The sequence below is a fragment of the Pseudomyrmex gracilis genome, unplaced genomic scaffold, assembly GCF_002006095.1.
Source record: "Pseudomyrmex gracilis isolate BER0280 unplaced genomic scaffold, ASM200609v1 scaffold_106, whole genome shotgun sequence".
NCBI classification, from domain to species: domain Eukaryota; kingdom Metazoa; phylum Arthropoda; class Insecta; order Hymenoptera; family Formicidae; genus Pseudomyrmex; species Pseudomyrmex gracilis.
The window spans coordinates 257,200-284,649 of NW_018020690.1; the positions used below are offsets into that span (position 1 = coordinate 257,200).

At 42.4% G+C, this 27,450-nt stretch overlaps 2 protein-coding genes across 3 annotated transcripts; both read left to right on the forward strand.

Moving 5' to 3' along the window:
* The first annotated feature begins 1,965 nt into the window (after window positions 1–1,965).
* On the forward strand, window positions 1,966–18,794 carry LOC109856081 (gamma-aminobutyric acid type B receptor subunit 2). 2 transcript variants are annotated; one of them, XM_020430955.1, is made up of 17 exons: window positions 1,966–2,370; window positions 8,124–8,261; window positions 8,482–8,649; window positions 9,357–9,710; window positions 10,367–10,600; window positions 12,320–12,380; window positions 12,780–13,014; window positions 13,215–13,455; window positions 13,566–13,688; window positions 13,879–13,989; window positions 14,086–14,310; window positions 14,870–15,052; window positions 15,754–15,853; window positions 15,957–16,068; window positions 16,263–16,864; window positions 17,537–17,803; window positions 18,166–18,794. In XM_020430955.1, exons 1-17 carry the CDS (start codon window positions 1,966–1,968, stop codon window positions 18,357–18,359), a joined length of 3,753 nt encoding a protein of 1,250 aa, XP_020286544.1. In that variant the 3' UTR covers window positions 18,360–18,794. The 2 variants fall into 2 exon arrangements, with proteins under 2 accessions (XP_020286544.1, XP_020286545.1); XM_020430956.1 differs by having other exon boundaries at window positions 15,975–16,068.
* A 6,029-nt stretch (window positions 18,795–24,823) lies between these two features.
* Window positions 24,824–27,438, forward strand: LOC109856090. Its single transcript, XM_020430978.1, has 4 exons — window positions 24,824–25,157; window positions 25,458–25,636; window positions 25,852–26,220; window positions 26,389–27,438. Exons 1-4 carry the CDS (start codon window positions 24,824–24,826, stop codon window positions 26,620–26,622), a joined length of 1,116 nt encoding a protein of 371 aa, XP_020286567.1. The 3' UTR covers window positions 26,623–27,438.
* The last annotated feature ends 12 nt before the right edge of the window (window positions 27,439–27,450 follow it).

Genomic DNA, 27,450 nt, shown 5'->3' on the forward strand with positions numbered 1-27,450 from the left:
ACAACAAATTCGGACAAGTGCTCGCTGCTAGTGACGTACGATTGCTAAGTTCGTGTTCGATCCCAAGAGAGAACAAGAGAAAGAAAGAGAGAGAGGGAGAGAGAGAGAGAGAGCACACGTTATTTCTGAAGGATCAGGTTCACACGGCGCGGATCAAATGCGCCCGCAATAGCGGCGGAAAGTGGGCCAGGTCGGCTGTCGGAACCGGTAAGTTAACGACGACAATGTAAAGCGGTTTCATCTCTTTGCCCGGCTCGATAGCACCTCGCGGCTGTGAGATTAAACTTTAGATAGAATCTCGAACTTTATTTATCTACTTTGATAGCGCGCGAAAGAGAGAGTGAGAGAGAGAGAGTGAGTCATCCTCTTAAATCTCTTCTTTGCTCGAGAACGATGCGACATATACGAGAGGGAAGGGGGATAACGTCGGACGAGATAAAGCTCTAATTTCGGATATGACGTACGTTACGACACGAGTGTTAACGGGCGACACGTCTCCGTAACATACACGCGAACACAGATTCGAACGATGATGTATCTCGGAGAGTGATTTAACGTTTCTTCTTCTTTTTTTATTTTTTTTTTTGTTTTGTTTTTGTTATTTTTATAAACGGTAGCGAGAGAAAAATCCATGCGCGCGGCGTATCGGCATTTTTATACCAATTGAATCGCGCGAACAAACAGAGCGTATATATATATATATATGGTGCGGAGTTTTAAATTAAAAAGCCAGCAGTTTCGAAATAGTTTACGCGTATCCGACATATTTTCGCGCGCTCTCCGATTCTTCATTTTCATTCTCTCGGCATATTCTCAATTAACCTTGTTTTCATTCGCCATTAATCCGCTGCAAAGAGATTTACTGGCACACCGCTTGCCTTGGGAATAGGACGCGGAGCAATGAGAGAACTAATACCCTCCAGCTTCCGGAGCTTACTTTGAGCCCTTTCGCGAAAACTCCCCGCGCTTCCTAATCTAGCAAAACAAGTAACTGGTTGTCCCGCGCGTTTGTTTGCAGAGACGCCGCCACCGCCACCGCCGCCACCGCCGCCGTCGCCGCCGCCGCCGTCGCTGACGCCGCCACCGAGAGACATCAGCAAACGGCGATGATAAAGCACAACAACCGACGTTAAGACGCAATCATCCGGAATGGAGCATCGAGATAAAGACCTCTGTGCATTTCCGGAACGGAGCGTTTCCACGACGATCGAAGATCCGTCTCTTCGTTTTACAGAAACGCGCCTCGAAACACGAGCTCGCCGCAATAAAGAAATGGTACACGCCTAGTATACGTTATGGAATATATCGGCAGTTTCCGCGGCTGTCGTACCCCGTATCAAATGTCGAGCCCGCAAAACTCGGCGATATTCCACAACGAACGATGCGCCCATTTAAACGGGCATCTCTTCGCAGAATCCATCCCCCCCGCGTGAACGAAGCGTCCATTTTACATGACGCGAGCACATCGCCCGTTATATACATATATATACATACATATATATATATGAGAAAACGTATTAGAAATACATTCATCACGCTCAAAGCCGATTTTCGCGCTGACTCGTTCAGATTCAATGCGCGATCATCATCGAATATTCCGGTATTATGCTAGGAAAAACGGTGTCGAACGATTCGGTGCTACATTTCGCGCGAAGACAATCGCATAAAGCCGTTTCTTTTCTCCTCGTTTTCTCCACACTTCCGTCGTTGAACCGAGATCGCGAAATGCATCCGCGCGTTATCTCGTGAGCGGGAGCAATCATCGTTGTAAAAACAAAAAAAAAACAAAAAAAAAAAAAAAGAAAAAAGCGATCGCCGGAAATCGTCGCCGGTGCGCCGAGTCTACTTCCCGTCGTCGTCGTCGTCGTGTTTCGTCATGAGAGCGGAAGTTGCAGGACGAGCAGCAACGAGCGTCGCGTCGGGCTTACCGTCGGGTGTGCGCCCGGTGACCCGGAAGAGCTCGAGATGAAAGCGCGCGCGTACCCATCGCGAGATGTCGTCGGGACTGATCGGATGAAGAAGAGGAGGAGCGGACGGAGGGTGAACGGGATGAGGACCGTCGTCGAGGTGGCGGCGATGCCCGCGCGAATCGGCGGCAGAACGTGCCGCACGCTGGCGATGCTGCTGGCCGCGTGCTGCTGCTGGCTGCTGTTGATCGGCCAGTGCGCCGGCCAGAAGCCGATCAATCTCGGCGGCAGCAAGAAGCGCGACGTCTACATCGCCGGTTTTTTCCCATACGGCAACCACGTGCCGGAGGGCCACATCGGACGCGGAGTCATGCCTGCGGTAAAGCTCGCGGTGGAGCACATCAACGAGCATCCGACGATACTCAGGGACTACCGATTGCACATGTGGTGGAACGACACGGAAGTGAGTTATTATCTCCGTTTATTTTTCATCTTTTGCATTTTTTTACGATTTACCTGCTGTTCGCATCAGCAAATTGGTGGTCCGGCTAATAAATTGTTTGCGCGTCTCTTTAATCGGTAATCAAATAAAATCTTATTCTCGTACATTAATATGATAATATTGGCATAAGTATTGTAGATAGATAATAGATGTAGAATCGATATCTGCTACGCCTGCGAATATAATCTAAAAATTTAGGTCAAGGTGACTCGAGTCGATTTTTATCGAATGAGAATACGAAAAACTTGTGCGCACATGTGTGTGTGTATATATATATATATATGTATATATATATATATATATTAATGCAGTTAAAATTGAAATGAAGAAAACGGAAAAAAAAAAGAAAAAATTGAATCGAATACACACACATACACACACACACACATACTGAAACGAGAAATCTGATATTTGTGAATAAAAAAGTGCGATTCTCGATCATATTTTACCGTTTAATTCTATTGCGCGGAGAAAGAAATTTTCACAACTCGACTCGGATTTTTATCGCGTCTGATTTGTACATTAGATTGGCGGGCACACACAAGGGGAACCCTCGTACTCGAGCGTTATTAGATTCTGGGGTAAAGCTATTTTGCCATGTTATTATTATCGTGGTAATGTCTCGACGTCAAGTGTATAAAAATAGCTTACCGAGCTATACGCGCAACTTCGTGCTCGAATACTGTCTATCGTCGAGCATCACACCTTTCTTTTCTGGAAATGTTGTGTAGACATTTTTTGCAATTCAAATTTTACGCCGCTCCCCCTTCCGGGGAGAATAAACAACAGCGGGATACGTGTTTTTCTTCCCAACTCGCGACGCGAATTGCGAATTAAGCTTAACCGAGATTGCGAACAAAATTCGCGGCACGAATGGTGTGGCGCATGTTCCGGGATCCGTCGGAATATTTGACGGGTGAACGCATTGTCCCGAAACAGAATTAAGGGGGGAGAGAGAGAGAGAAGGAAGGGGCTTTTCCTTTTGCCAGACGTCACCGATGCTGCGCATCGGTCGATACATTCAGCAGCAACCGCCACTTGTATCTCAATTTCCGCTGAATTAGGAGCTATCGATGCGGGACGATTTATCGCGTTGTTTACCCGCCGCGCGATGGCACTGATCGCCACAAATTCCGTAGAATCTCGTCGCCTGATCTGAACGCGCGACTCGTTTCTTCTGCGAGACCTCGATTTTTCGACGAAGGCAAACGGAGAGGAGATCGAAAACCCGGCGCGCCCCGGAGTTCCACGCATTTTCTCGTAAACTTTGGGGACATCGTTTAATAAAAAAGTCCGTGACTCGGCGCGAATCCGCTGCGTCACGGGTTCTCGCTCAAACCCGACAGGCGGAAGGGAAACGACGGCCTTCAACAAAAAAAAAAAAAAAAAAAAAAATTCAATCACATCGCATGACCCCTCAAGGTTCAATAGACGACCGCTCGTTACGATACCAATCGATAACTGGCCGGTGAAATCGCGCTGATCGAAGCGGAATTTCTACTAGTTCCGACAATTTTCTCTCTTTTTCTCTTTCCCAGCGTTTGTGCGCTACGTGCAAATTCGCAGAGGCAAAATGTATTTCACAAAACGCATTTACGCGCGCGCGCAAGATAATTCGTTATCGCGCGCATTGTGTTGCGCGCAGATGCTAAACCGACTAAATTCCGCATCGCTGTGTTGTAAAGATAGCTGCGAAACAAAACAACAAGCAAGCGCAACTTAAATTGCTTCGAGTTGTCCGCGGTAATAACGTGCAGCGCGAAAGCGCGCATAATGCACTTTGCGAGACGCCGGCTAATATACACGGGCACATAAAAGAGCGCCTTACTGGTTTTAAGTGGACTTCGAACCATCCGGAAGTTCTTACGAGGAATAATTCTATTAGGGGAAAAAGTATATACACTTTGGAAGCTTGCCATGCCTTCGAAGGGAGATTGGCCGTGAAAATTCTAGACACAGAGAGGAGAGAGAGAGAGAGAGAGAGAGAGAGAGAGAGAGAGAGAGAGAGAGAGATTCTCAGGCGTATCTCGATACGTAGTCCATTGCAAAAACTATTCGATTTACGAACCGATCGGTTGTACAATTCTCGGATAAACTTCGAAGTTTTTTTTTCGTTCCCGTCTGCGCGGACGCTACGTGTACCGACGACACGGTATCTCCTCCCACCGTCGTCGTCGAGTCGCCGACAACATAGACATAGGGAAATTGCAGAGAAAACTTCCAGAAGTAGAAGTGCACACCGAGTCAAGGATACCTAACCGCGAGTGCAACTTCGAGCGGAAACTTTACGTTTACCTTTATGTAGCGTCTGGAACTCGACATTCTCTCTTTCTCTCTCTCTCTCTCTTTCTCACACACGCAAACTCGCGCTTATACACGAGTCGACGCGAAATTAGGTCCCTCCGTGGATGACGTCTGCATTCGAGAAGGGACGCGCGGATTCGCGCGAGCTTTAAATTATGAATGGAAATTTATGCGAAACGCGCTATGGGCCGTGGCGACGCCCATGAAAAACAATCCGCGCGCGTGCGAGTCGCCGAGCGCGAAACAACGATGTAAATCACGATTTTCTCATTTCGAGCAAAACGGGAAGATTTGTAGATATATACTCAACGTGAAATATTCAAGACTCTCTCCGACGTTCTCTCAATTATGGCGTCAGTCGCGCGCGCGCGCGAGTAAAAGAAAGAGAAAGAAAGAGAGAAAAAAATTGTAGAATTTTATACCGTGTCACGCACGTTACGAAAAAAAAAAAAAAATTCAGCTACGTGTGTTATTATCGTTGACTCGAACTACTGTGAGTCGCGGAAACGCTACGCGAGCGGATGGAAAAATTAATCCTTCGAGAATTTTCCGTACGCGTACACGTGTTTTTCCATCTTCGGAGTGTGTGTTCTGACCGGAACGGAAGAAACGCGTAACGCGGGAGATTATATTGTTAAATACACTCGACATCCTTTCGATTGAGTCCGGTGTTGCAGAAGCGGCACGCAAAAAATACACATAGCGTTGATATATCTGCATAGTCACGTAATGGCATTATCTTCATTTTTCTCGCAACGAAAGGTAAACAGCCGTGAAACAGCACTTTTTTTTTTTTTCGTTCTCTTTCTTTCTTTCTCTCACTCCGATGCAGTTACTCGGTTCGCCGAACCCGGAAAATCGCATCGCGACACTGTGGCGCTTAAACGCCTCTCAGGAAATCGCTCAGGCTTTAGACACATCGAATTATGAGTTGCCAATTAGCCACGAAGAAACGGGCGGGAAAAACGTGGCAGCTTACACGAAGACGGGCGAGATTAATCGCTTCCTATTACTTGTCGAAAGGATATTGTGAAAAGTTGCGGCGCTCGCTCAAGTGTACAGCGAGCTAGCGCCGCATGCACGTATATCGATACGCGGCTGTGAGTAGTCGCAGTAAATATGCGCACCACCACCGCCGCAGCAGATACTGGCACGTCTCGGGGCGTCTACATCCCATTTTCACTGCCAGGAATTTTCTCGAGAATAATCGCATTGAATAGGATTTTGAACGCGTCAATTAATTCTATCAATTCTCACGCGAGAGAGAAATCGGTGCTTTTCGAAAAGTTTTCCGGGTGAGTTCTTCAGGACACGCAATGTCATAATTAAGAAATTCGCCGCCGCCGCCACCGCCACCGCCACCGCCGCCGTCGTCGTCGTCTCGAATCACAATGCCATTTCCGCGATTTTTAACCCGACATCTAAACGAAGAAAAAGATGCTTCTTTTTCTCATATAATGGCAGATTATCCTTTATCATCTGTTGCAACAATGCGGCAGCTCTCCAACAATGCCCATTGTTCGTAGTCGATAAAATGGCGCTTTTTCTCGTTTTCATAACGTTAGATTCAACACAGAGAGCTTCGAGTTTAAAGCTCTTTCTTAAGCCCTTCTTCTTCTTCCTGCTGTCTACTTTCGGGGATTTGATTACTAAACACAGCGGCTAATGAACTTAAAGATTTTCCTCGAGTTACACGATTCTTCATCGCGTAACATAATTTCCAAGGATGGAAACTCTTACTCTTCTGCCGTGATAACCGATGTATCGGAAATCGATATAAAATGGAACGAGGAACATGTAGTAAACGCGATATGGAATATCTTTCTCTCTCTCTCTTTCTCTCTCTCTCTCTCTCTCTCTCTCTCTCTCTCGAGTGAGCAGCGATAAATTTAAATTTTGGAGAAACGTCAGTCTCTTTTACGGACGTTTTCAGACGAAAAATTAATGAGAGATAATTAATACAGTGCTGAATTGTGAGAGCAAAATACACACGGTGGAAAGATGAAATAATATAAAATAATGGAAGCGGTAGTTAGAAAACGGCGATTTTAAATTACGTAGTAGTTTGCAGCTTCGAATATAATCACCGACTGATTGCAAAAATTTCAGATCGTTCATAATAATAAATTCGCCAATCTTTACACTTGGACACACGTTTCTGTTCCCTTTCTCCCCCCAACTGGAATTCCTATTTTCATCTGTACAATTATATCTCTTTCTTTGTGAAACGGGGTTACCCACACGAGTAAGCGCACAAAGAAGATAGTGACACGTCAGAATTAATTCCCACGTGGAAAACATTTCGAAGTATATGTGTGTGTGTGTGTGTGTGATGCGGATATCAAAAGCGCGCGTGTAGACACCGAAACTCTCAAAAGGAATATGCAATATACCGGTTCCAATAATCGTCCGTTACACAAATAATACAGCGGAGCACTCTCTCTCTCTCTCTCTTTCTCTCCCGGCTCTCGGATATCTTTCTCGTGTCTGACGTTTTAATTATTATTTCAGTTACGAGAGAGAGAGACTCACAAAGTGCCCTCATATTTGTCTGCATTAAATATTTAGATATTTCCGCAACACAAGAACTTTCGACAACAAAGTTTTCCAACGATTATAACGGCAGAATATTGAAAACACCTGTGTGTGTGTGTGTTGTTGTTGTTGTTGTTGTTAAATATATATAAAAAACCCATTACACGATATAAATAGTTCTCAACGCTCTTTTTCCGCCGAGATTAAATAAAGTCGAAATATCGCACGCGCGTTTTATCGCGAGCAATATTTGCCTTGCTCATAACGTTACGATCCGGTGAACTTTTGTTGAATTAAATCTTTCGTTCGATAATTTGCGAAGAAGATGTCAACGTTCCCCGATAATATTTGTCCGTACGCCGATTTTCTGGCATAGCATCCGCAGCTCCTCGTCCATTTTCTGGCCGTACCCCAACAAGCACTTGTTGATTCTGCAAATATCAAAGAGGGGTTTCCGATATAAGACGATCACTTTCCATCTTGATATCGTGAGTGAAGGGGAAAGAAAAGTAACTGTACACATATATGCATATATACATATATACATATATATATATATATATATATATATATATGTATGTATATATATACGTTCCGCAAACGATAGCGAGCGATAAAACATGTGTATGTGTAGTTGAATTCCTCCTCGTTGGTTATAAAAGATATTTTTCATATTTCACTGAATTCGCGTTCGGGCGAAACTCAATTTAGCGACGGAATTTCGCCGTCGTATATTTTTCCGTGTATTTTTCCGGATTCCAAAAACAAAAAAAAACAAAACAAAAAAACAAACGCGGAGAAGGTGCATGTTAACGAAAGGAATGAGAATAACGAATCGCGAATGTTTCTTTGTTTTTTTTTCTTTTTTTTTGCAGTGCAGCGCCGCCGTCGGGATGAAGGCGTTCTTCGACATGATGCACAACGGGCCGCACAAGGTGATACTCTTCGGTGGTGCTTGCACACAAGTCACGGATCCGATAGCGAAAGCTTCGAAACACTGGCGCCTTACGCAGGTAATGCGACGGCAAAGCGTCGTCGTAAATATTCATGACATGACAGCGCGAGGAGTGCCCTCCTTCTTGTCGCGCTTGTTTGCGCACGTACTTACGCACACACACACGTACACGCATACACGTATACGAAGAACAACGTGAAGATACGATGACGTTCAATATAAGAAAGATGTGCGATTTCTTTAACCAATGCTCGTACTCTGATTCTTTACTGTTGCAGCTCAGCTACGCGGATACTCATCCTATGTTCACGACCGACGGCTTCCCGAATTTCTTTAGGGTTGTGCCGTCCGAAAACGCTTTGAACGCGCCGCGAGTGGCTTTGTTACTGCATTTCAACTGGACCCGGGTCGGAACGATTTATCAGAACGAGCCCAGATATGCGCTGGTAAAAAAAAACCAATTGTGACACGTACAAAAAACGAGAGAGAGTCGGGGAAATAAATTCGAGCAAAAGCACAAGTGGAAAAGATTTCAAAAAAATTTCCTGTCGCGGCCTCTGACGAGAAACGGTCTTTTGAAAATCGTACACACTTTTGATATAGAAATACAAACGAATAAAATATATAGATGTGTATTGGGACGTGTAGCCGACCGCACCTCTGCGGTTTCCCTTTGAATTAAAATATAAAAAAAAAATATATAAAAAAAAAAAATAAAAAAAGTAGAATTTTCAGCGTACTACAAAAATATAGAAAACGTTTCGAATATTTGTAAGTTCGCTCATAAATCGTCCTTCGTATAAGCGCCAGAGATTAAACGTTAAATACGATTAAGAAAACGCTTTCAACCAGCGATTCTCAACAGTTGGAAGCAATTCGGGGAAAATGAAAGGGTTAATTAATCTCGCGCTGTGAGAGAGCGCGTCGTTCTCTACGCGCGCGTTCGCGGCGCGGCGACCGGGGGTTGATATATATGTATGCGGCAACTGTTCCATTTGCATTATAAATGGAGATTTGCCGCCGCTAGCGGCTCGTTTGAACAGACCAAACGCGCGAATGCATTTACGTTATAGCGCGTGATAAGCATTTCAAACTCGGGAGGCGACGGCGAGCGTTCTCCCTCTCGAATGTGGTTGCGCGTTTGTTTTCGCAGGTGCACAATCGGCTGGTGGCCGATCTGGACGAGAGCAAGATGGAGCTCGTCGAAACGCAGAGCTTCGCCACGGAGGTGAAAACGGCTCTCGAGAAGCTCAAGGAGAGAGACGTGAGGATTCTCTTGGGAAATTTCAACGAGGCGTGGGCCAGACGAATATTCTGCGAGGCCTACAGATTCGGCTTATACGGCAGGAAATATCAGTGGATCATCATCGGAACCTATACGAGAGAATGGTGGTTACGTCCGGGCGGCGGTTGCGCACCGTCCGAGCTGTCCGACGCTCTTCACGGTGTCATTCTCACGGATCTGCTTCCGCTGACGACCGAGGAGCAGCACACCACGTCCGGGATCGTAAGCGAAATAATATACGCGAGAGAGTCTATATGTGTGCTTATATATTGTATTATACTATACTTGGTTTTCAATCAGATTCGCGCGAATTGCTTCGGGAAACAAAGTTGAATCAAACTTGAAAATTATATCTCTTGGAATATACACATATATACACGCCTGTGTATATAGACATATAATATACTTTTCTCGATTCGAAATGACAATGTGAAAGTTGAACTTTTGCGTAATCTTCCATTTTTTTTTTTTTCAATTTTTCTTGCGAAACTTTTATTTTAATGAACTCGAGATCTTTTTCTCGACTCGATGAAAACGTGCGAAAATGTCATTTCTTCCGCCGTGTAACCGGCGCGTTATAAGAATACGATTTTCAGCGGGATTGCGGAAAAGTCGATTTTCACATCGGAGCTGAAAATGTCGGATGAAGCGCAATCGGCCGTATCCTGCGCACTTCGACGGCATTTCTTGATTCGGAAATACGCGAGAGCTCTCGCCGAAAATTGCGTTTAATCGCGCCTCCCCGGAGCGATCGGGGAACGACTCAATCGGAAACACGCCAAACACGCGTCTCTCCGCGGGATTCGAGAGCGCGCCTGTTGCGTTTTGCATCGGTGTTCGAGTGGGTTGTTTATCTTCTTTTTTTTCCTCCCCTCTAGACCCCGGATCAGTACCAGATCGAGTACGACTCGAGGCGGGGCAACGAGTACTCGAGATTTCACGGTTACACGTACGACGGTATCTGGACGGTCGCGCTGGCTGTAAAACACGTAGCCCGCCGAATAAGACACTTCCATCGCAACCAGACTATATCCGACTTTCGGTACAGAGACGCATTATGGGAGAAGCTCTTTCTCGATGCCCTGAGGAATACCAGCTTCGACGGCGTCACGGTAAGCCGGGCTCTGTCTGACAATTTCGCGCCACAACGACGTCCGTGTTCTCCTACTCGTGTGGACCAAATACGGCGCTGAGTAATGGCGGTTGACGTGAAATTCCCAACGCTGAAAATGGTCACTGTCGTGTGCAGCGAGTAATTTTTTTTCTTCCAACAAAAGCGAATTCAGAGGATTACTTTGAATAAAAATGTAGACGGAGTCGAGTTGGAGGATAGTTTTGAAGATTTTTCAGCCGCGCGATAATGCAGTTTTTTACATTTGTCTTATCTCGCGTGCGACAATATATTTCTGAAAAAATGTACTTCGTGTTTTAATCCACACAATTGTGTGTATTCTTTTTAAAGAAAAACATTGCATTGTTTTATATTTTATTAATTTTATCATTTTGTTGATTAATTAATTGTGTATTTATTTAAAACATTATTTTCTCTTGTTAAAAAAAAACTCTTTTGAGAGTTATATAGAACAATGAAGCAAACAGTTTTTCTTGAAAAAGATACAATTTTGTTTCATTTTTTTTTATTGTTATTACATGTTGTTTGCATAATTGCAAAATATTCCTCTAAATATTTATTTATTTATTTCTTTTTGAGTTCTTACTTCCACGTTCTTGTTTGTATATCTATACCGCGTGGACGAGTATTTCAACGAGATTATCGCGCACGTTTCTCGCTTTAACTGGTTTACCCCTTGACTTCCGTGGCCAGGAGCAAAATATTTCTTTTTCCGCGGTCGATTGATTCGCGTCATTTAAGTTGCGAGCTGCGAGGTTGGTATTTGTGTCGAGTGCACAGAGAAAAGAATTCACTGTTGTCGTAAACGGCCCCCGGCGATTACGAGACGAGGGGGAAAACTCGTTAAAAAAACAAAAAACAAAAAAAAACAAAAAGAAAACGACAGAGAGAATCCGGGAAGAAGAAGAAGACGTTTATAAAGAAAAGCGACGATTGGAGAGCGCGGTCTTTATGCTCTTTCATTAGACGAGCGACAACCCTTGTCTTCGATCGTCGTGCGAGAGCATCCGACGACAGCTGCTGGCACTTTGTGCCTGTCGTAGACAGAGAGACGTGAAAGAACGGGGGAGGGACCGTGTTCTCCAGTAATCAACGTCGTGGCATTCGCGCGTTGCACTTGACCGTCTTTTCACACTCCGGAGTGTCTCAAGTGCACGTGCATCAGTTTTCTACGCGCGAATTTTTAATGAGGTTTTTCCGTCTATTTTTCTCTCTCTTGTTTTTTTTATTTTCTCATATATTATATTTTTTCACGTATTATACACGTACACTCGTAACGTGGCATTGCGCGTGTAATTATCTCGTGACAATCGAATACGTTTTTAACATTTTTCCATACATAACGTTATGCAACAGCAAAAAGAGAGAACACGTGTGTGTGTGTGTGTGTGAGTGTGCGCGCATGTGTGTTGCGTTGTAACGGCGATATAACAACCGGGAGAACGGGACCGATCGGCGGTGAACCGAATTGAAATTAAAACGAAATCAAAAACATGACAAACCACCAGGCGAGTTAGCGAAGCAAATTGGCATCAGTTGATAGTGGATTGGCGAGTGAGAGAGAAAGATAGAAAGAGAGAGAAAGAGAGAGTTTTTATTTTAAAATCCGATTCGTCCCGCGGTCCCGATCGCCCGCGATAACTATCGTTCCGTATAATAAAGCGAGATAGAAATGTGAGAGATATAAAATATTTTTCAGGGACCGGTCCGTTTCTACGATAACGAAAGGAAAGCGTACATTCTTCTAAAACAATTTCAAAGTAAGTTTACTTGTATAGTTATTTTAGCGCGCTTTTAAATTTTCTCAAGCTTTTAAAGAGATAGAGCGTTATGTCCGAACGGAATTTGAAAATACCGACCGTCAGCACACGCGTCAGTAATTAGCGCGAAAATACAAATTAAAAAAAAAAAAAAACCACTTGCACGGAAGATCGTGAGCGCGTTGAAATGTAGTTAAAAAAATACAAGTTTTTTTCATCGCACTGACCCGATTCGATAATAAAAAAAAATGTGGACTGTAAAATTTGTTACTTCGACATAGATGGATTTAATTTTTCAAAGCAGATATAAAACTGAATTTCGGCTATAGGTATGTTATTTTATTGACACGCGCGCGCGCGCGCGTGTGTCGGTTCAATATAAGCTCTCATCTCTTGTAGACGGTCGCGAGGTAAACGTAGGCGAATACGATAGCATGACCGGCGTCCTGGATTTAACGAGAGGTGAGGCTCAGCTCTGGAGCGGCAAACCGCCGCCGAAAGACAGAACCGTTCGCATCATCGAGCACACGACCGTGGACATCACCCTGTACGCGGTGCTAGCCTCGGCTGCTAGTGGCGGTATCGTCTTGGCGTCCATTTTTCTCGCCATCAATATCAGATTCAGAAATCAAAGGTGACACGGCACCGCCGTTATAATATGTAATGAATTATTTAACACGCGCGTATAATATGGGATCTCTCATTTGAGGGGTCGCCTGATTACTTCTTATCCCCTTCTATCCCGTCTCCGTCCCTCTATCTATCCGTCTATATACCTATGTACGAAGTTGGTCGCGAACACGCGCGTTTCACACGCGCAACTCGATATTGCAGATACATCAAAATGTCATCGCCCCACCTGAACAACCTCATCATCATCGGTTGTATGCTGACGTACAGTAGCGTTATCTTTCTCGGACTGGACTCGCAATTATCGAGCGTGGCGGCGTTCCCGTATATCTGCACGGCCAGAGCGTGGCTGCTGATGGCCGGTTTCTCGTTAGCATTCGGATCCATGTTCTCGAAAACCTGGCGGGTGCATTCAATATTCACCGACGTGAAGCTCAACAAGAAGGTAGCTCATTATCGACTAACGTAGCGAGAACCGCGACGAGCGAGCGCGAGCCCGCAATTTCGCGTTTACACGTTTAACCAACTTCCGTTGTGCACCCTCGTGTGATTCAGGTAATAAAAGATTATCAATTATTCATGGTGGTTGGGATATTGCTGGCTATCGATCTCACGATTATGACGACGTGGCAAGTCTCTGATCCGTTTTATCGGGCGATCAAGCAAATGGAGCCGTATGTGAGTACGAAGAAAAAAAAACAAAACAAAACAAAATACACGTAATAAAAATCCAATTGTGTATATACGTACGACAACCTTTTTTCTTTTTGTCTCTCTAATACGAGAGAATTAAATTACTTGCGAAATACTTTTTCGACGACGCTCGATTGTTGTTATAATTTGCGTGTCGTGCTTTCCGCGATTGCAGCATCACCCATCCAGCGAGGATATAATAATCGTCCCGGAAAACGAGTACTGTCAGAGCAATAAAATGAATGTTTACCTGATTTGCATATACACGTACAAAGGTCTTTTAATGGTAAGTTGAGCGGAATTGCCGAAGCGCAGGCATCGCGGCGGATAAAACGCGTGACAGACATTCTCTCTCATCCACCCCCTCCGATGTGCTTTTCAGATATTCGGTGCCTTTCTGGCATGGGAAACGCGACACGTTAGTATACCGGCATTAAATGACAGTAAGTACGTGGGGATGAGCGTGTACAACGTCGTTATAATGTGCGTCACCGGTGCGGCTATAAGCTTCGTACTTACTGACAAACAGGACGCCATGTTTATAATGTTGTCGGTGTTCATTATATTTTGTAGTACAGCCACTCTTTGTCTGGTTTTTATTCCTAAGGTAGGTATTTTTCTTCCTTCTCTCTTTTTCTCTCTCTCAAAAATACATATTATCGAATAATTTATTTAAGTAATTACGAGATTGGAAGGTAAATCGTGTTTTTTTTTCTCGCTGTCCAATAATTTATTACTACTCATTATTACAGTTCTCATTTTCTGTGATGGCTATCCGCTTGTTAATGTTTGAATTTCCTCTTCCTTCCTCTCTCTCTCTCTCTCTTTCTCTCTCTCTCTCTCTGTTTCTCTCTCTTTATGAAGAAAAAGCACCTGAGCGACGTATATGATAATATATGTGCAAAAAAAAAAAAATACGACGTTATCTTCCGCTACCTCTGACGTTTCGATTTGTATATATATTTGTATATTTACATCGCGAATTGCGGCTGTATGTAAATTTATATTTTCGTTACTATGGATGAGTTTATACATCATATATTGTTTCGTATATTGTTTGGAGGGGGATCAGAGCGTGTCTTACAAAACGCTAACACTCGTTTCTGTCTTCGCGGCGAAGCGAAGATCGCAAAGTCGAGTAAGAGCGAGTCTTTTGGGATTTTCAGGTAATAGAGTTACGCAGAAATCCACAGGGAGTGATAAATAAGCGGACCAGGGCGACTTTGAGGCCAATGTTGAAAATACGAAGGGATTCGACAGTCAGTGAACTCGACGAGCGTTTAAAGGAGGCAAAGCTGGCGAATAAAAAATTTCGAAAGCAACTGTTGCAAAAGGATTCCGAGCTTCAGGTAAGACTCTTCCGTACGTCAAACTTTCAAAATGGTGTTATAGTAAAGTGTTACTCTTCACCGAAGTTTCACGGACGATACGTCAGCGCCGCAGTCAGATCACTTTTCTTCCTGTACATTTTGTTTCTTTCTTTTTTTTTTGTTCTGTTCCCTCTCTGTTGACGTGAATTTGGAATTCAAATTTTTTATGTTCGACGTTGCGAGCGTTTTGACTTTCTCGAAGATTTGAAACAATCTTGAAATAAAGAGAAAAAAGAAGTTTAAAGAAAAACGAACTTTCTCATAACGTGTAACGTTGTTTTGCGTTTATTTATATTTCAAAAGCAATTTCGCTAAAACGTTTCTTTGGCGAGATGTGCTACACACGCCATGTATTTGTAGTAAAACACTCCGTCCGTGCACTCGACTAATTTGAGGTAAGTCGATGGCGGTCTTCGATTAAACAGAAGAGCAAGCGACGCACTATCCATCCTTAATTCGGTTATAAATAATCACAACGACGTCATCGCGTTTCGTGTGGTTTTGCTCTCTTCGTAGATAATGGTCTAAAATTATTCTGGCAGAAACGATCCCGCGCACATGCCGTGGCACATTTACGCAGTTAATAGTTAATTCAGAAATGCCGTGTTATATCGAACGCGCGCTACATCCAAGAGAAATGTAACAGTCGATTATTATCTCTTGGTTATCTGTTATTTTAGGGATTTTTAAGAAGAATAGGCGACGAAACCGAGATCGAGACGCAAGAGACGGTCGACACGCTGCCCGTGCCGAAACAGGAAGAAGCCGTTAAAAAGGAAGGTAAAATTCTTCTCCTGATCCGTTTCACCGGCATGAAAGCAAGCACATTTACAACAATTATGTATCTGGTCCATTCATATTTGGTTCATATTTATTCGACCAGGGCCATCGATAACCACAGAGACGACTGATGTTTCGATGTCTATGTGCAGTTTGAACTCGTCTACCGTTTCGCAACCCGAGGGTGATTACGTCAACGTGGATCAAGTAACGAAGTACGCTGGCACATTTGTTGACGACACGTTTTCTTTCAAACTTTCTCTCTTTCGTTTAGATTCCCCTTCCTCTCTTTTCTCCAGAAAAGCTACTAAATTTTCATTAAAACGCGAATTTTCATTGGATTACACGTGTCACGGATTCGCCCGCTTCGCCGTTCATTCTCAGGGTAGTCGCGCGATGTTTGTTCTAGGAAAAGGTCGTCTTCGAAAGTTGCGTCAATCGTCGACAGCGAACGAGTGGCTGTAACGACTCAGGAGGCGATCGAGGAGAGCACATCGCCTGAGACGGCGATAGAAGCACCGCCGTCCCCGCCGCCGCCGTCAACGACGACGACGACAATGACGGCGGCGACGACGACGACGACAGCGGCGACAACGACGACGGCGATGACAATGACGGCGACGACAACGACGACGATGACGACGCATTTGCATCACACGTGCGGCAGAGACACGTCGCGGCGGAAGAGCGTCACCGCCGACGAGGTGAGCGAGTCGCGTCCGAAGCGCGGCAGGAGCCCGGAGCCGCTGCCGAACGAAATGCCGGTCACGACGCGCTACGACTTTGTGCCGCCGGTCGTCGAAGAGAGCGACTCTGTGGTCCTGGAGGAGAGGGAGATCGCGAGGCACGTGTGCCACCGAAGACGGAGCAAGGACGAACGCAGAGCGAAACTGTCGACGCCGCCGCCGACGAAGAACGTCTCCTTCGGCGAGCTCCACGAGCAGAGCTACATCGAGCAAGTGATCATGCCGACGTTTCCCCTGCATCATTACGTACCGAATCATCGACACGGTGAGAAACTTGAAACTTACGAAATTAATTTTCTCTCAGATAAAGAGAGATTCTTAGCTTAGATCTTGATCATCCAGAGTAATCGAGCCTATAGTTAACACCTTTTCAATAATTGGCACTTATTGATCTTTTCTAATTATGTTGCGACATCTTTGTCCACAGTTACTTTTTACTTTCAATAGGATATTAATTCGGATTCTTTTTACGACAACATTATTTTAGTTGACACTCTTGCGAAAAAAAAACTTGACAAGTCTTCAAAGCGCCAATTATTGGATCTAAAGTGCCAGTCATTGTATAATAGATGTTTTGTCCTATATATACATATGTACATATGTAATAACATCGGATAGTCTTAAAAAAAACATCGTGTTGGGATTACTCGAGTGTGAACGAACTACAAAAAACAAGAAACAGGATTGAGATAACAAGACAGGACTAAGAAATGTTTTAGGGATGTTTCCCTAGTAACATTTCTCTGTTGTCCGCGTATCAAATGAGTACATTTGAATTTGTAAAAAGAAAAGGACTCGCTTTCGCGCGTTTATATGTGTCGCAATAATTTATTATTATTATTACATTTACGTTATTGTTGTAATAATAATAACTATTATGCACACACACACACACACACACACAATATATATCGAACTTTGTTTTGTCTACCGACAGAAAAATACGACGAGACAATGTCGACGATCATTCAGCGTTCCATGTCGGAGCGTTCACGGGAGAAGTGCCTGCGACTGCATATCGGGGGCGGCTACCCCATAGTCGAGTGCTCGCACCGCGTCGCACGCCGGATGTGTCGTCACACCGGTTCGAAGCTGCGACATCAGGCACGACTGGAATACGTGCAGAGCAGTCCGAACGTGGCGACAATGCACAACGGCAAACACGTCGCGACTAATCCGCGGGGCGGGACTAGCGACGTAAACGGTAATGTTACTGAAATCTCGCCGGAATCTCTCTATTGTGTGTACGCGCGATTCTTTTGTGACTAATTAACGACACGACATGTAATTATTTATACAAATATGACGTAATATTACATTCCTTTTCCTTGCACAACGGAATGCGAAGTGACTGTTGCACGCGTGTACAGAACAGAGACTTGAAATGTATCAGATTTCTTGTGCTTTGTCCGTGTTTAACCGATCGGTCTTGAAAAACAGACGATTCAGCGCTTGAAATGTAATTTCGTAATGTTGAAAATTTGTTTTTTTTTTTTTTTTTNTTTTAAATTGCAACAAATTATCGCGACTGCGACCTCGACATTGGTGTTTTTTTTTGCTTTGCAGGTGATTCCGCGGTGAACGTCTCGAAGATGTACAACGCCGTATCGGACGGTGAACTGTTGGATCTGACGATCCTGCCGATCTTTCAGAAGCTCCTCACCGAGCGACACAAGAGCACTGCCAGGCGGGGCTATCGCTCGAACATAGCTAGTTGCCCGAATATATCCATCAAGTGCGACATCGTCGAGTACCTCTAACGGCCAGCCGGGCGGATCTCTGATTCTCATGATTTTTCACCGTGTCGGCGTAAAACAAAAACTCGCATTTCTCATCATCACGGACTCGATGTGTGGAGGATGTGTGTTTTAAGAGAGTCGGTTTTACTTAAGTCGATTAGTTGATCTCGCAAATGTAATTTTAGACTGTTGAGCGTCTCGTATGAGAGAGCGATTGCGGCGATAATTTATTGTTAAACTGAATCGTATACAGATAGTTTTACTATTACTACTGAGATAGTTGACTTATTTATAAGAAAACGCCGATGTGTGAGCTGAGAAAATCGTCACCGCGCAAAACACCGTTGTCGGGATTGATTGATTGATCAATTAATTTATTCGTTCCGTCTTTCGCGCCCTCGATATTATACACGGCATTTATTATCATCAATAAAAAAAAAAAAAAAAACGAAGAACGAAAATAAAAGAGAATAATGACAATGCTTTAGTAACGATAATTACTCGGAATCATTATATATACATATATATATATAATATGTAGTTCTCATCGAGGTGCGGGAAAGACATTACCGTCGACGAGTAAAGGTAAGACTTTTTCTATGACACGCAAGAATATTTTCTAACGACGATGACTATTTAAGCGTATTAAAAAAATGACGGAAAAAACAAATAAATTCGAAATTTGACGAATTTCCTCGCAAATTCGAACACTCGTTAGTCACTGAAATTTCGATTCCCTGCTCGTCTTTCTCTCTCTCTCTCTCTCTCTCTCTCTCTTTCTCTCTCACTTCTCACTGTTTTCGTTTTTAGACATAAATGGAAAAGTAAATGTACGGAATCTATGTGCGCAATTTGACTATCGAGCACGCACTTAGTTATCTGACCGTCAGTCAATAAAAATCTCGTATCTCATTAGCGACGCGGTATAAAAGACGTGTGACGTGTAACAACAAAACATACAAGAAAGCTAACGAGAAGAAACCTTGTACGGCATAGGTACAACAACAGGAGGGGAAAGGGGATTAAACATATGTAACAATAATCACATCGGAGGGGGGGGACGTAAAGTTGGGAAAGAAGAAAGGAACAAGAGTTGATGTGATGTTTCACTTTTAGGGTTGGGGGGGGGAGGGGTGGGAAAGAGAAAATACATAGGGGTGGTCATTAGCAGCAAACAAGTATTGTTTACCTATTTCTTAGTACGACCGAAGAATATTTTTGTGACACGACTTTAAAATATTATAAACTAGTCCTATATATATATATATATATAGTTAATTATTAATTAATAAATCTACCTTCGGAACATTTACAAGACAAGTTATATACACAGAAGACGAAGACGAAGAAGAAGAAAAGATATTTGTTAACCGCGGCGGATGAGAAAGTAGATTTATATATTTGTTGACTGTGTATAGAACGATTTCCACTATATTATAGATAGAGAAAAAACAAATAAATTACGCGATAATGTTTTTCACGTAACGGGAGAGGGATTACATTTTTAGAGCATCGCCGTCGGCTAACAAATATCTTCCATAGCGAGAACATATACGCGTATATCTAATTATAATAAGAATTGTTAAGATAAAAAAAAAAAGATTATATCGAGCGAGCATGATTTAAATTAATAGAAAAGCATGTCCGTTCTCACCCTCGGGCGATTCTCTCGTTTCTCACGTTTGGAATCGCCAAAACCTCAGGCTGGAGACGGCACATAAAGGAGCGGTACTTTACACAAATAAAATAAAAGTAAGTTTCCCCTCGCGTACATTTCTAAAATGACTAACTATGTGTTTGTAAATACATGTTATACAAAAAAAAAAAAAAAAAAAAAGTATGTAAGTCTAGTCATGGAATATTTCCTAACACACATATAAATAAAATCTAAATCTCGGCGCGACTATAGCCAAAATTCTAGGAGAGATACAATTAAAACAAAAAAGAAAAAAACCAAAAAAAAAAAAAAAACAACGTGAACGTTTTCACCATGATACATTTCGTTCTCCGCTAGGGTGCTGTGTTCAAAATACCTCGAGACGATGTGCGGCGGAGCATGTTATTAAAATGCCTTCGGATATATCCCTACTAACTGATAATTATCCAATCGAATTGAATCGAATCAATGCATGCATTGTCAATTGCCCCCCCATATCCCTTTCGGTTTTTTTTTTCTACAAGAAAAGATAGTTACGTACTCACACATAACACGCACACGTAAACACACGGAGGATAATCGCGAGAAGATCCTCTCGCGCGCGAAAAGAAAAAAAATTTAATAAGTCTTTCTCTTTCTCTCTTGCCTTGAAACGGGGTTAGATATTCATATCAGCGGGCAGAATAAATGTCAAGTTGAACAAATGTTATTTCCTCTCGCACAAAGAAAACATTTAAGAAAGGATTTTTTTTTTCCGTTGCTCCAACTTGTAAGTAAACTCATTAAAGGTAGAGCTTGAAATATTTCCGTAAGAGGTTTCTCCAAGTTTGTGCTGAGTTTCGAGATTTGAGTAGTAAAACGCGGAGCGACCCATCCGACAATATTACTTACGATGTATATTCATGACCGAAGTTAAAGAAGGAAAGTCTTAAGAAAAAAAAAAAAGATAGAAATCTCTTCTTTGGCGTGCTGTGCGTGAGAGCATAGTAGTAATAGCGCCCCGTTTTACGGTACGAAAATGGAAGCTCGTCATGCGATTCGCAATTAAATTTTAGGAATACGATTCCAAGTTTCATCACGAAATAACATCGCAAATTCCCGTTCATTCGGCTCTTGACAGCTGTGTCGAGAGAAAGGTCAACTGCGATAATTTAATTATTGCGGTGTACTTGGTGCAATATATTTTAACAGAAATGAATCATTTCCGCGATTGTTAAAATAACATCGATACGGCATAATAGATCGACACTCGACGAATTTGTACGTATTGTTATCCTCTTAGAACATAATTTTCTCCCCAGTAATTATAAGTCACTCTTGTGTCGCCGGCAGGCAAACCAAGCCAAAAAAGTTTTTTACAAATCGTTGCGAACAAAAAAAAAAAAAAACAAAACAGAATATCTGACAGCAATACATGCGACTATGTATGCGTGCGTACAGCGAATTTAAAGGAGATTAAAAGTGTGAGTGTGATAGTGAGTGCTCTTTCACACACACACACACACACACACACATACACACATATTTTCAAACACTTCATCATCATTATCATCATCATCATTCTGTGACACAGATGTATCTTTGTAAAAAATAGGCGAATTAAAAGTGATCAACTGAAATTATTGATTCTGTATATTCCTTTTTCTTTAGTTTTTGTTGCAGAACGGAAACGAAGTTTTATCTGGATTTTCTCATCCAAATGATTAGCGATTCACGATTCAATCTTGAAATTAAAAAACGCGAGTTATATTACAACAATGTAAATTTCGACCAATTTTTGTTTGCCGAATTTTTTCAATTACCCTTGCAGAGATATTTTGACAAATCTCATAATCAACAAACATTAGTGCGAGATGACTTTAAAAGATATTAATGCTTTATTGTGTTATCGACATTTTTATACGTATATATATTATATTATAGAGTGTATCTTTTTCTTTTTACATACGCAAGAGACAATGCATGTATAGTCAATTATCGAGCGTTGAAAATATTTATCATACCTCCATTTTAAAGGGAACTCTGCAAAAGATAAGTGAACTCAAAGGGATTGGGGAGGAGAAATTCATTTTGTGAGAGAATGTAAAATTTAAAAACCTAAGCGTCACAGAATGCGTTCCCGTCCTTTTAGCTTGCCTATTTTTTGCGGTAAACGGTTAATAAAGTAGGTTACAAGAGTGCACTCGAGAGAAATGATCAGACTCGTTGTAACATGTGTATGAGAGATCGATAGCATACCGAATATAATTTAGGAATTATTACCACAATTACGGACACGTGTGATATCTTACTATCTAAAATCGTGGTAACTGCTGCGCAAGGCGATCTTAATGTTTATCGCTGTCTATTCTCAATAAAGTGGCTGTCATTCAATAAGCACTTCGAGTTTAAAGTCATTATATATACGGAGGCCCAAGAAAGAAAATCCCGATCGATCATCGAATAACTTTTCGAGTCGCGTATTTCGTCTTCGAAAACTTTCAAGTAAAGTTTTTAAACAAAGTTTGCCAAAGTTTGATGGTAACTGAGATTCTTCGATGTAATACGAATTTCACTGGCAAAAAGCCAAGCACGATTGTTGTCATTTACGCGCGCGCGCGCGAGATGATTTTCAATCAAGAGCGTAAAATATATTACACAAAGGAGTACGAGAGCGTTTTAATTCTAATTTTTTGTGGATTATCAATGGAAAATTTATAGAAGATTGAAAATAAAACAAAAATATCGATGTATTCCACAGTTACGTGCGACATGATGCAATTCGAATATATCGCGGCAAAAAACGCGCGGAATACCAACACATATCTTGCTTTGCAACTTGAAACACACAACGTACGTCGCGGATCAAAATATCAGATCAGATCGATCATTTATTGACGAGAAATTATTTCGAAAGTTTAACATTGCTAATGCCCGATCGAAGATTGTGCAGAAATATTTTAACGCGAACACACAGAACTTACCGATTGAAGCGCGCCAATTCTCTCTCGTTCTCACTCCTTCTCGTTCCCACTCTGGTTCTCTCTCTTTCCATCTTCCGAACCGGAGAAGACGCCGTTTAACGCGGGTCCGCGCGCAAAATTCCGCACTGTGTTCTCCGATCTGCGATTTAACACACCCGCGGCACTCGCACGCACGCGATGCGGATTCACTCCGGATGCGGAAAACACGAGAAAATCACAAACACGATCGAGATCCAACCAACGAACGAACTGAAGATAACCGCCAGTACTACGTGAGTCAGCAACAAGCGACGCGCGCGCCACCACACACCGCTTACTATGACTGCGTTCCAATATTAACTGCCAGTACTAAAAATCTATAGTACTTGTGACGTGAAGTATAGATTTTTAGTGCTGGCAGTTAATATAGAAACACAGCCTATCAGAGCTGCGTTCCAACGGAAAGGAGACTGAGCGGCCAGGCCTATGAGAGAAAGTATAATCGTTTTTTTCCGCCCTGTAAGCCAGCGCAATGTTTATTAGGTGGTGCACATTAGCAACTACGTAGCCATGTTCACGAATGACTTATCGGTACGCTATGTTCAAACGTGAACATGGTTTTATTCCGTGCAATGTATGGGTCTGGCCGCTTGTGTGTCAGTCTTTTTTTCTGGTTTCAAAACCTCACGTCTCGCACTTGTTGACGATTCAGTTTAACTGGAAGACAATTGGCTGAATTCCCACCATACAGTTTTCTTCGGACTGCATGCAATTACATCTTGAAGATAGAATTTCTTTTCGTAGTATATAATCAAAGGCGAGAGTTGTTTGCCGCACGCGTCTCGATTCGAGACACATATTTCGATTCACGAAATATCGCGCGTTTCGATATACTGGCGGGCTCCCGAGAAACACTACTGTTGCGCGCGCTTTGTGATTGGTTGATTTTTTAATCAAGTTTTTTCGTGTGTTCCCTGACTTAAAACCCATCACATGTGTACTATACAGATGTTTTGGTACTGATAATAAATATCGGAATGCACTCCGCATGCTAACGAACCGCTGGTTGATGGTTCGTTCTGCTTTCAGAGACCTCTCTGTGAAATAAATTGTGACAGAATCTCTGTCGATGGTTTTGGAGGAATTTATAAATAGTTTATATATACAGTTCACACACAGAGTTTCTGCAGAGAATAAATACAAGCTTGTTTATTGATATATAAAAAATCTACGTCAGGTTCAAAATAAATAGAACAAGTTTTGCTTCGTATCAATGCATCGAACAGATTTTATGTGTTCATTAAACAGATTTTTATTGAAGATATTGAAAGAGATATTTAAAAAGCACACACGTGATTTTTCTAACTATTTTTATTGTACTGAGTCAAATATTGTTGTTGCTCTTCGACTTGTTTGTTTGTTTTTTTATTCATTTAATCACGTCTTTCGTTCACTGAAACGACCGTGTCGTTTATTAATTATTTCACACTGTTGTTTTATCTTGATCTCTTGCGACACATCCTGTGCATCCTTGACACACTAATGTAACTTCGTGTAACACAACAAACAACAGTGTAACTCACACTGGTTTTGACTACAATACCTGTTATCTCTTTATCTATTCAGTGTAAACATACATTCTACATTGTTGTTGTTTTCAATATAGTATATCTCTCAAATATAAAAAGATAAAAGTGAGAAAGAAAAGGACACGTCACATCTATAGCTACACGCCGCGAAGATGCCGCGGCGACGAAACGGCGCGGTCGCGATATCGAGCGACCCGCTGACCTCCGGCCATTGGAATTGATTATTTTCAGGAGAGAGTGTCCCCCTGAAATGTACGTGGCCGTTCGTCAGGCGAGAGACATGCTAGGTAGTTCATCATGGAGAGCCGCTCGGGCAGCATAAAGGACCCGATTTACTACCCGGAGAACGACGGCGCGTCAAACGACGGCGGCGGCAGCTGTGGCGAACCGGCTGACAAAAGTCAGCGCAGCTCGCTCAATAGTCAGGAGATCAGTCTGGACGACGGCAATGCGCTCAAAGTGCCGCGTAAATTCATTACCAACTGGCGACAGGCCTGCGATCGGACTCGCGATCGCACCAAGGACCTGCTGAAGAGATGGAGAACAGCCAGCAGCAACGTCGACGATGTCGCTATCGCGCCCGTCGTCGCCCCCGAACTGGAACAACCCAGCTGGAGCGTGCACGTTTGGAGTGAGTATTGTTTTCAAGTGAAATTTTTTCTCAACAATTGTCAACAAGTTACACATACAGTGATACATAAGTGAAACAAGTGCGTGAGTGTAAAAACAAAAATTAAAGTTCGCGTATACAACTCGTAATTTTTTAATTATACACAAGATTATTTTCATGTGAGTTTATTTTACAAATGCGTGACGCAAAGTTAAATTTAAATTAAATCTCTTTGTTCTGTAAAAAAAAAAAATAAAATATTAACTTATTTGAGTAAAAATTTATGTGATTGTAAATAATTAGTGTAATTTTGTTTCGTAGCAACTTGGGTGAGCCGTTTTCCGAGTGACGACAGTTTGTCCGCAGTTAACGAATTCAAAGGGGGTTCTGAGACCTTAGCACCCATACAGCGCGATAAGTTCTCGCATTTTTTCACATATCTTTTGGACCTAGATAAAGACGGTTACATCAGTCGAAAAGATTTTTCGGTTCTCTCAGAGGTAAACTTTACTTTCAAAAATTATATCTTTTCCATTAAAACAATTTCGTAAAACGAAAGAGTTATAAAAATAATCACAGCACGAAAAATAACTTACCAAAATTTTATTTAAGATTTTATTTAGTTTTATTTATAACTGCAAAAATTTGAAAAGTGAAAAGAGCTGTACAATTTCAAACGGACAAATAACAGACGTTAACTTTCTGATTTGAAAAGCGTTTGAGGAGATTCGCGGACTGGTCGTGGAACGGTCCGGAATATTTGAGGCTGTTGGAGATCGAGAACGGATTTGCCAGTTTGATCCTTCAAGACAAAAAGATGCCCGTGGATCCTGACAAAAAGATCGATCTCGACGATTGGTTGTCCTGGTGGGCGCAGATCGTCGCGCCAGCGGACGGTGCTACTTACAGCGACATGCCGTTCTGGATCAAAGTTATGCCCAGAGTGTTCTTTCTCGCCATAAACAGCTCCGGAAGCGGAATGATCAGCAAGAAAGAACTCGCTGCTTTTTACAGCTCCGTCGTCGGCCTAGACACCGAAAGGATAAACAAGTGTCTGGACATCGCGTACAACTCTATGACTTCGGTGAGTTAATCCGGTTCGCGAAATAAACGAGAAGTGTGTTTTAAACAAAAAGTGTTTTGCTATCAAAATTTAACGAGAGATTATGAATTTTCATCCGTTTTTAAAAAAATTTGAATAAAAAAGCAACACGTCTCGATAAAAATGTGCGAATAAAATTTTATTTTATAGAACGGAGATCATCCTCTCGCCTGGACGCAGTATCAGTTGGTGTTCGCCAACTTTCTGTTCGGTCGCGGCCCGTTCGGACCGGGGGAGCATTTTCTGGGCATGACCGATTCCTGCATGATACGCGGCAATACCATACCGTTCCCCATCGATTATTCCGCGATGAACACACCGCGGGACAAATTAGAAGTTTACAGTCCTCACTGCAAGAGCAACAGGCGGAGCGTCATAGTCTAACGATGAAGTCATCGTAAGAAAAGTTCCTTCTAATTAGTGACGCGACGTGCACAATCATTTCTCGAGTGCCTGAGATACCGTGTATATACACACATACATACATATATATATATATTTGATATAGATTTATTTTCTAGTCCGTTCTTTGAGGAAGAAGAATCTTAAATAAGAGACTCGAAAAGCAAATTACAATTTACGTCCTGTGTGTTCTCCTTGCACAATTATTCCGATGCAAACTCGACGTTCTGTCCCTCGATGTATGTATCATCACACTGCCATTTTATTTCGCGGGAGCAATAGCGAGCACCTTCTCAGACATATCAGAGAACGCACGTGTATTTTTACCACAAGATTCCAAGTATTGATAGAAACGTAGAGCTATAGAATATGTAAAAAAAAAAAAAAAACTTTTACTTACCCAAAGAGCGCTCGATTGTAACGTTGATGCAAATCTGATCTGGTGGTTATTTGCGTGTACATAGAAATATTGACTCGTTTGACGAAAACAAAGGGGGAGAAAGACGATTACGTACGATACTTACAAAATTTATTTATAAGCGCTTGGCACTTCTACAACATGTCGTCATCGATGCATGATATACATTATTATTATTGCGTGAAAATTTGACTTTCGCATGCATGAAAAAACGAGCGCGCGCGCCTCTCCATGCAACAAACAATTATTATTATTATTAATATTATTATTATTACATGCCTATGAATAATGAGAAAAAATAACGACGCGATTTTTCCGACTATATATGGTCTCTCGTACTTATACATTAAATATTTATAAACGACTCTATGTATATCCCCGTTTTTTTCCCC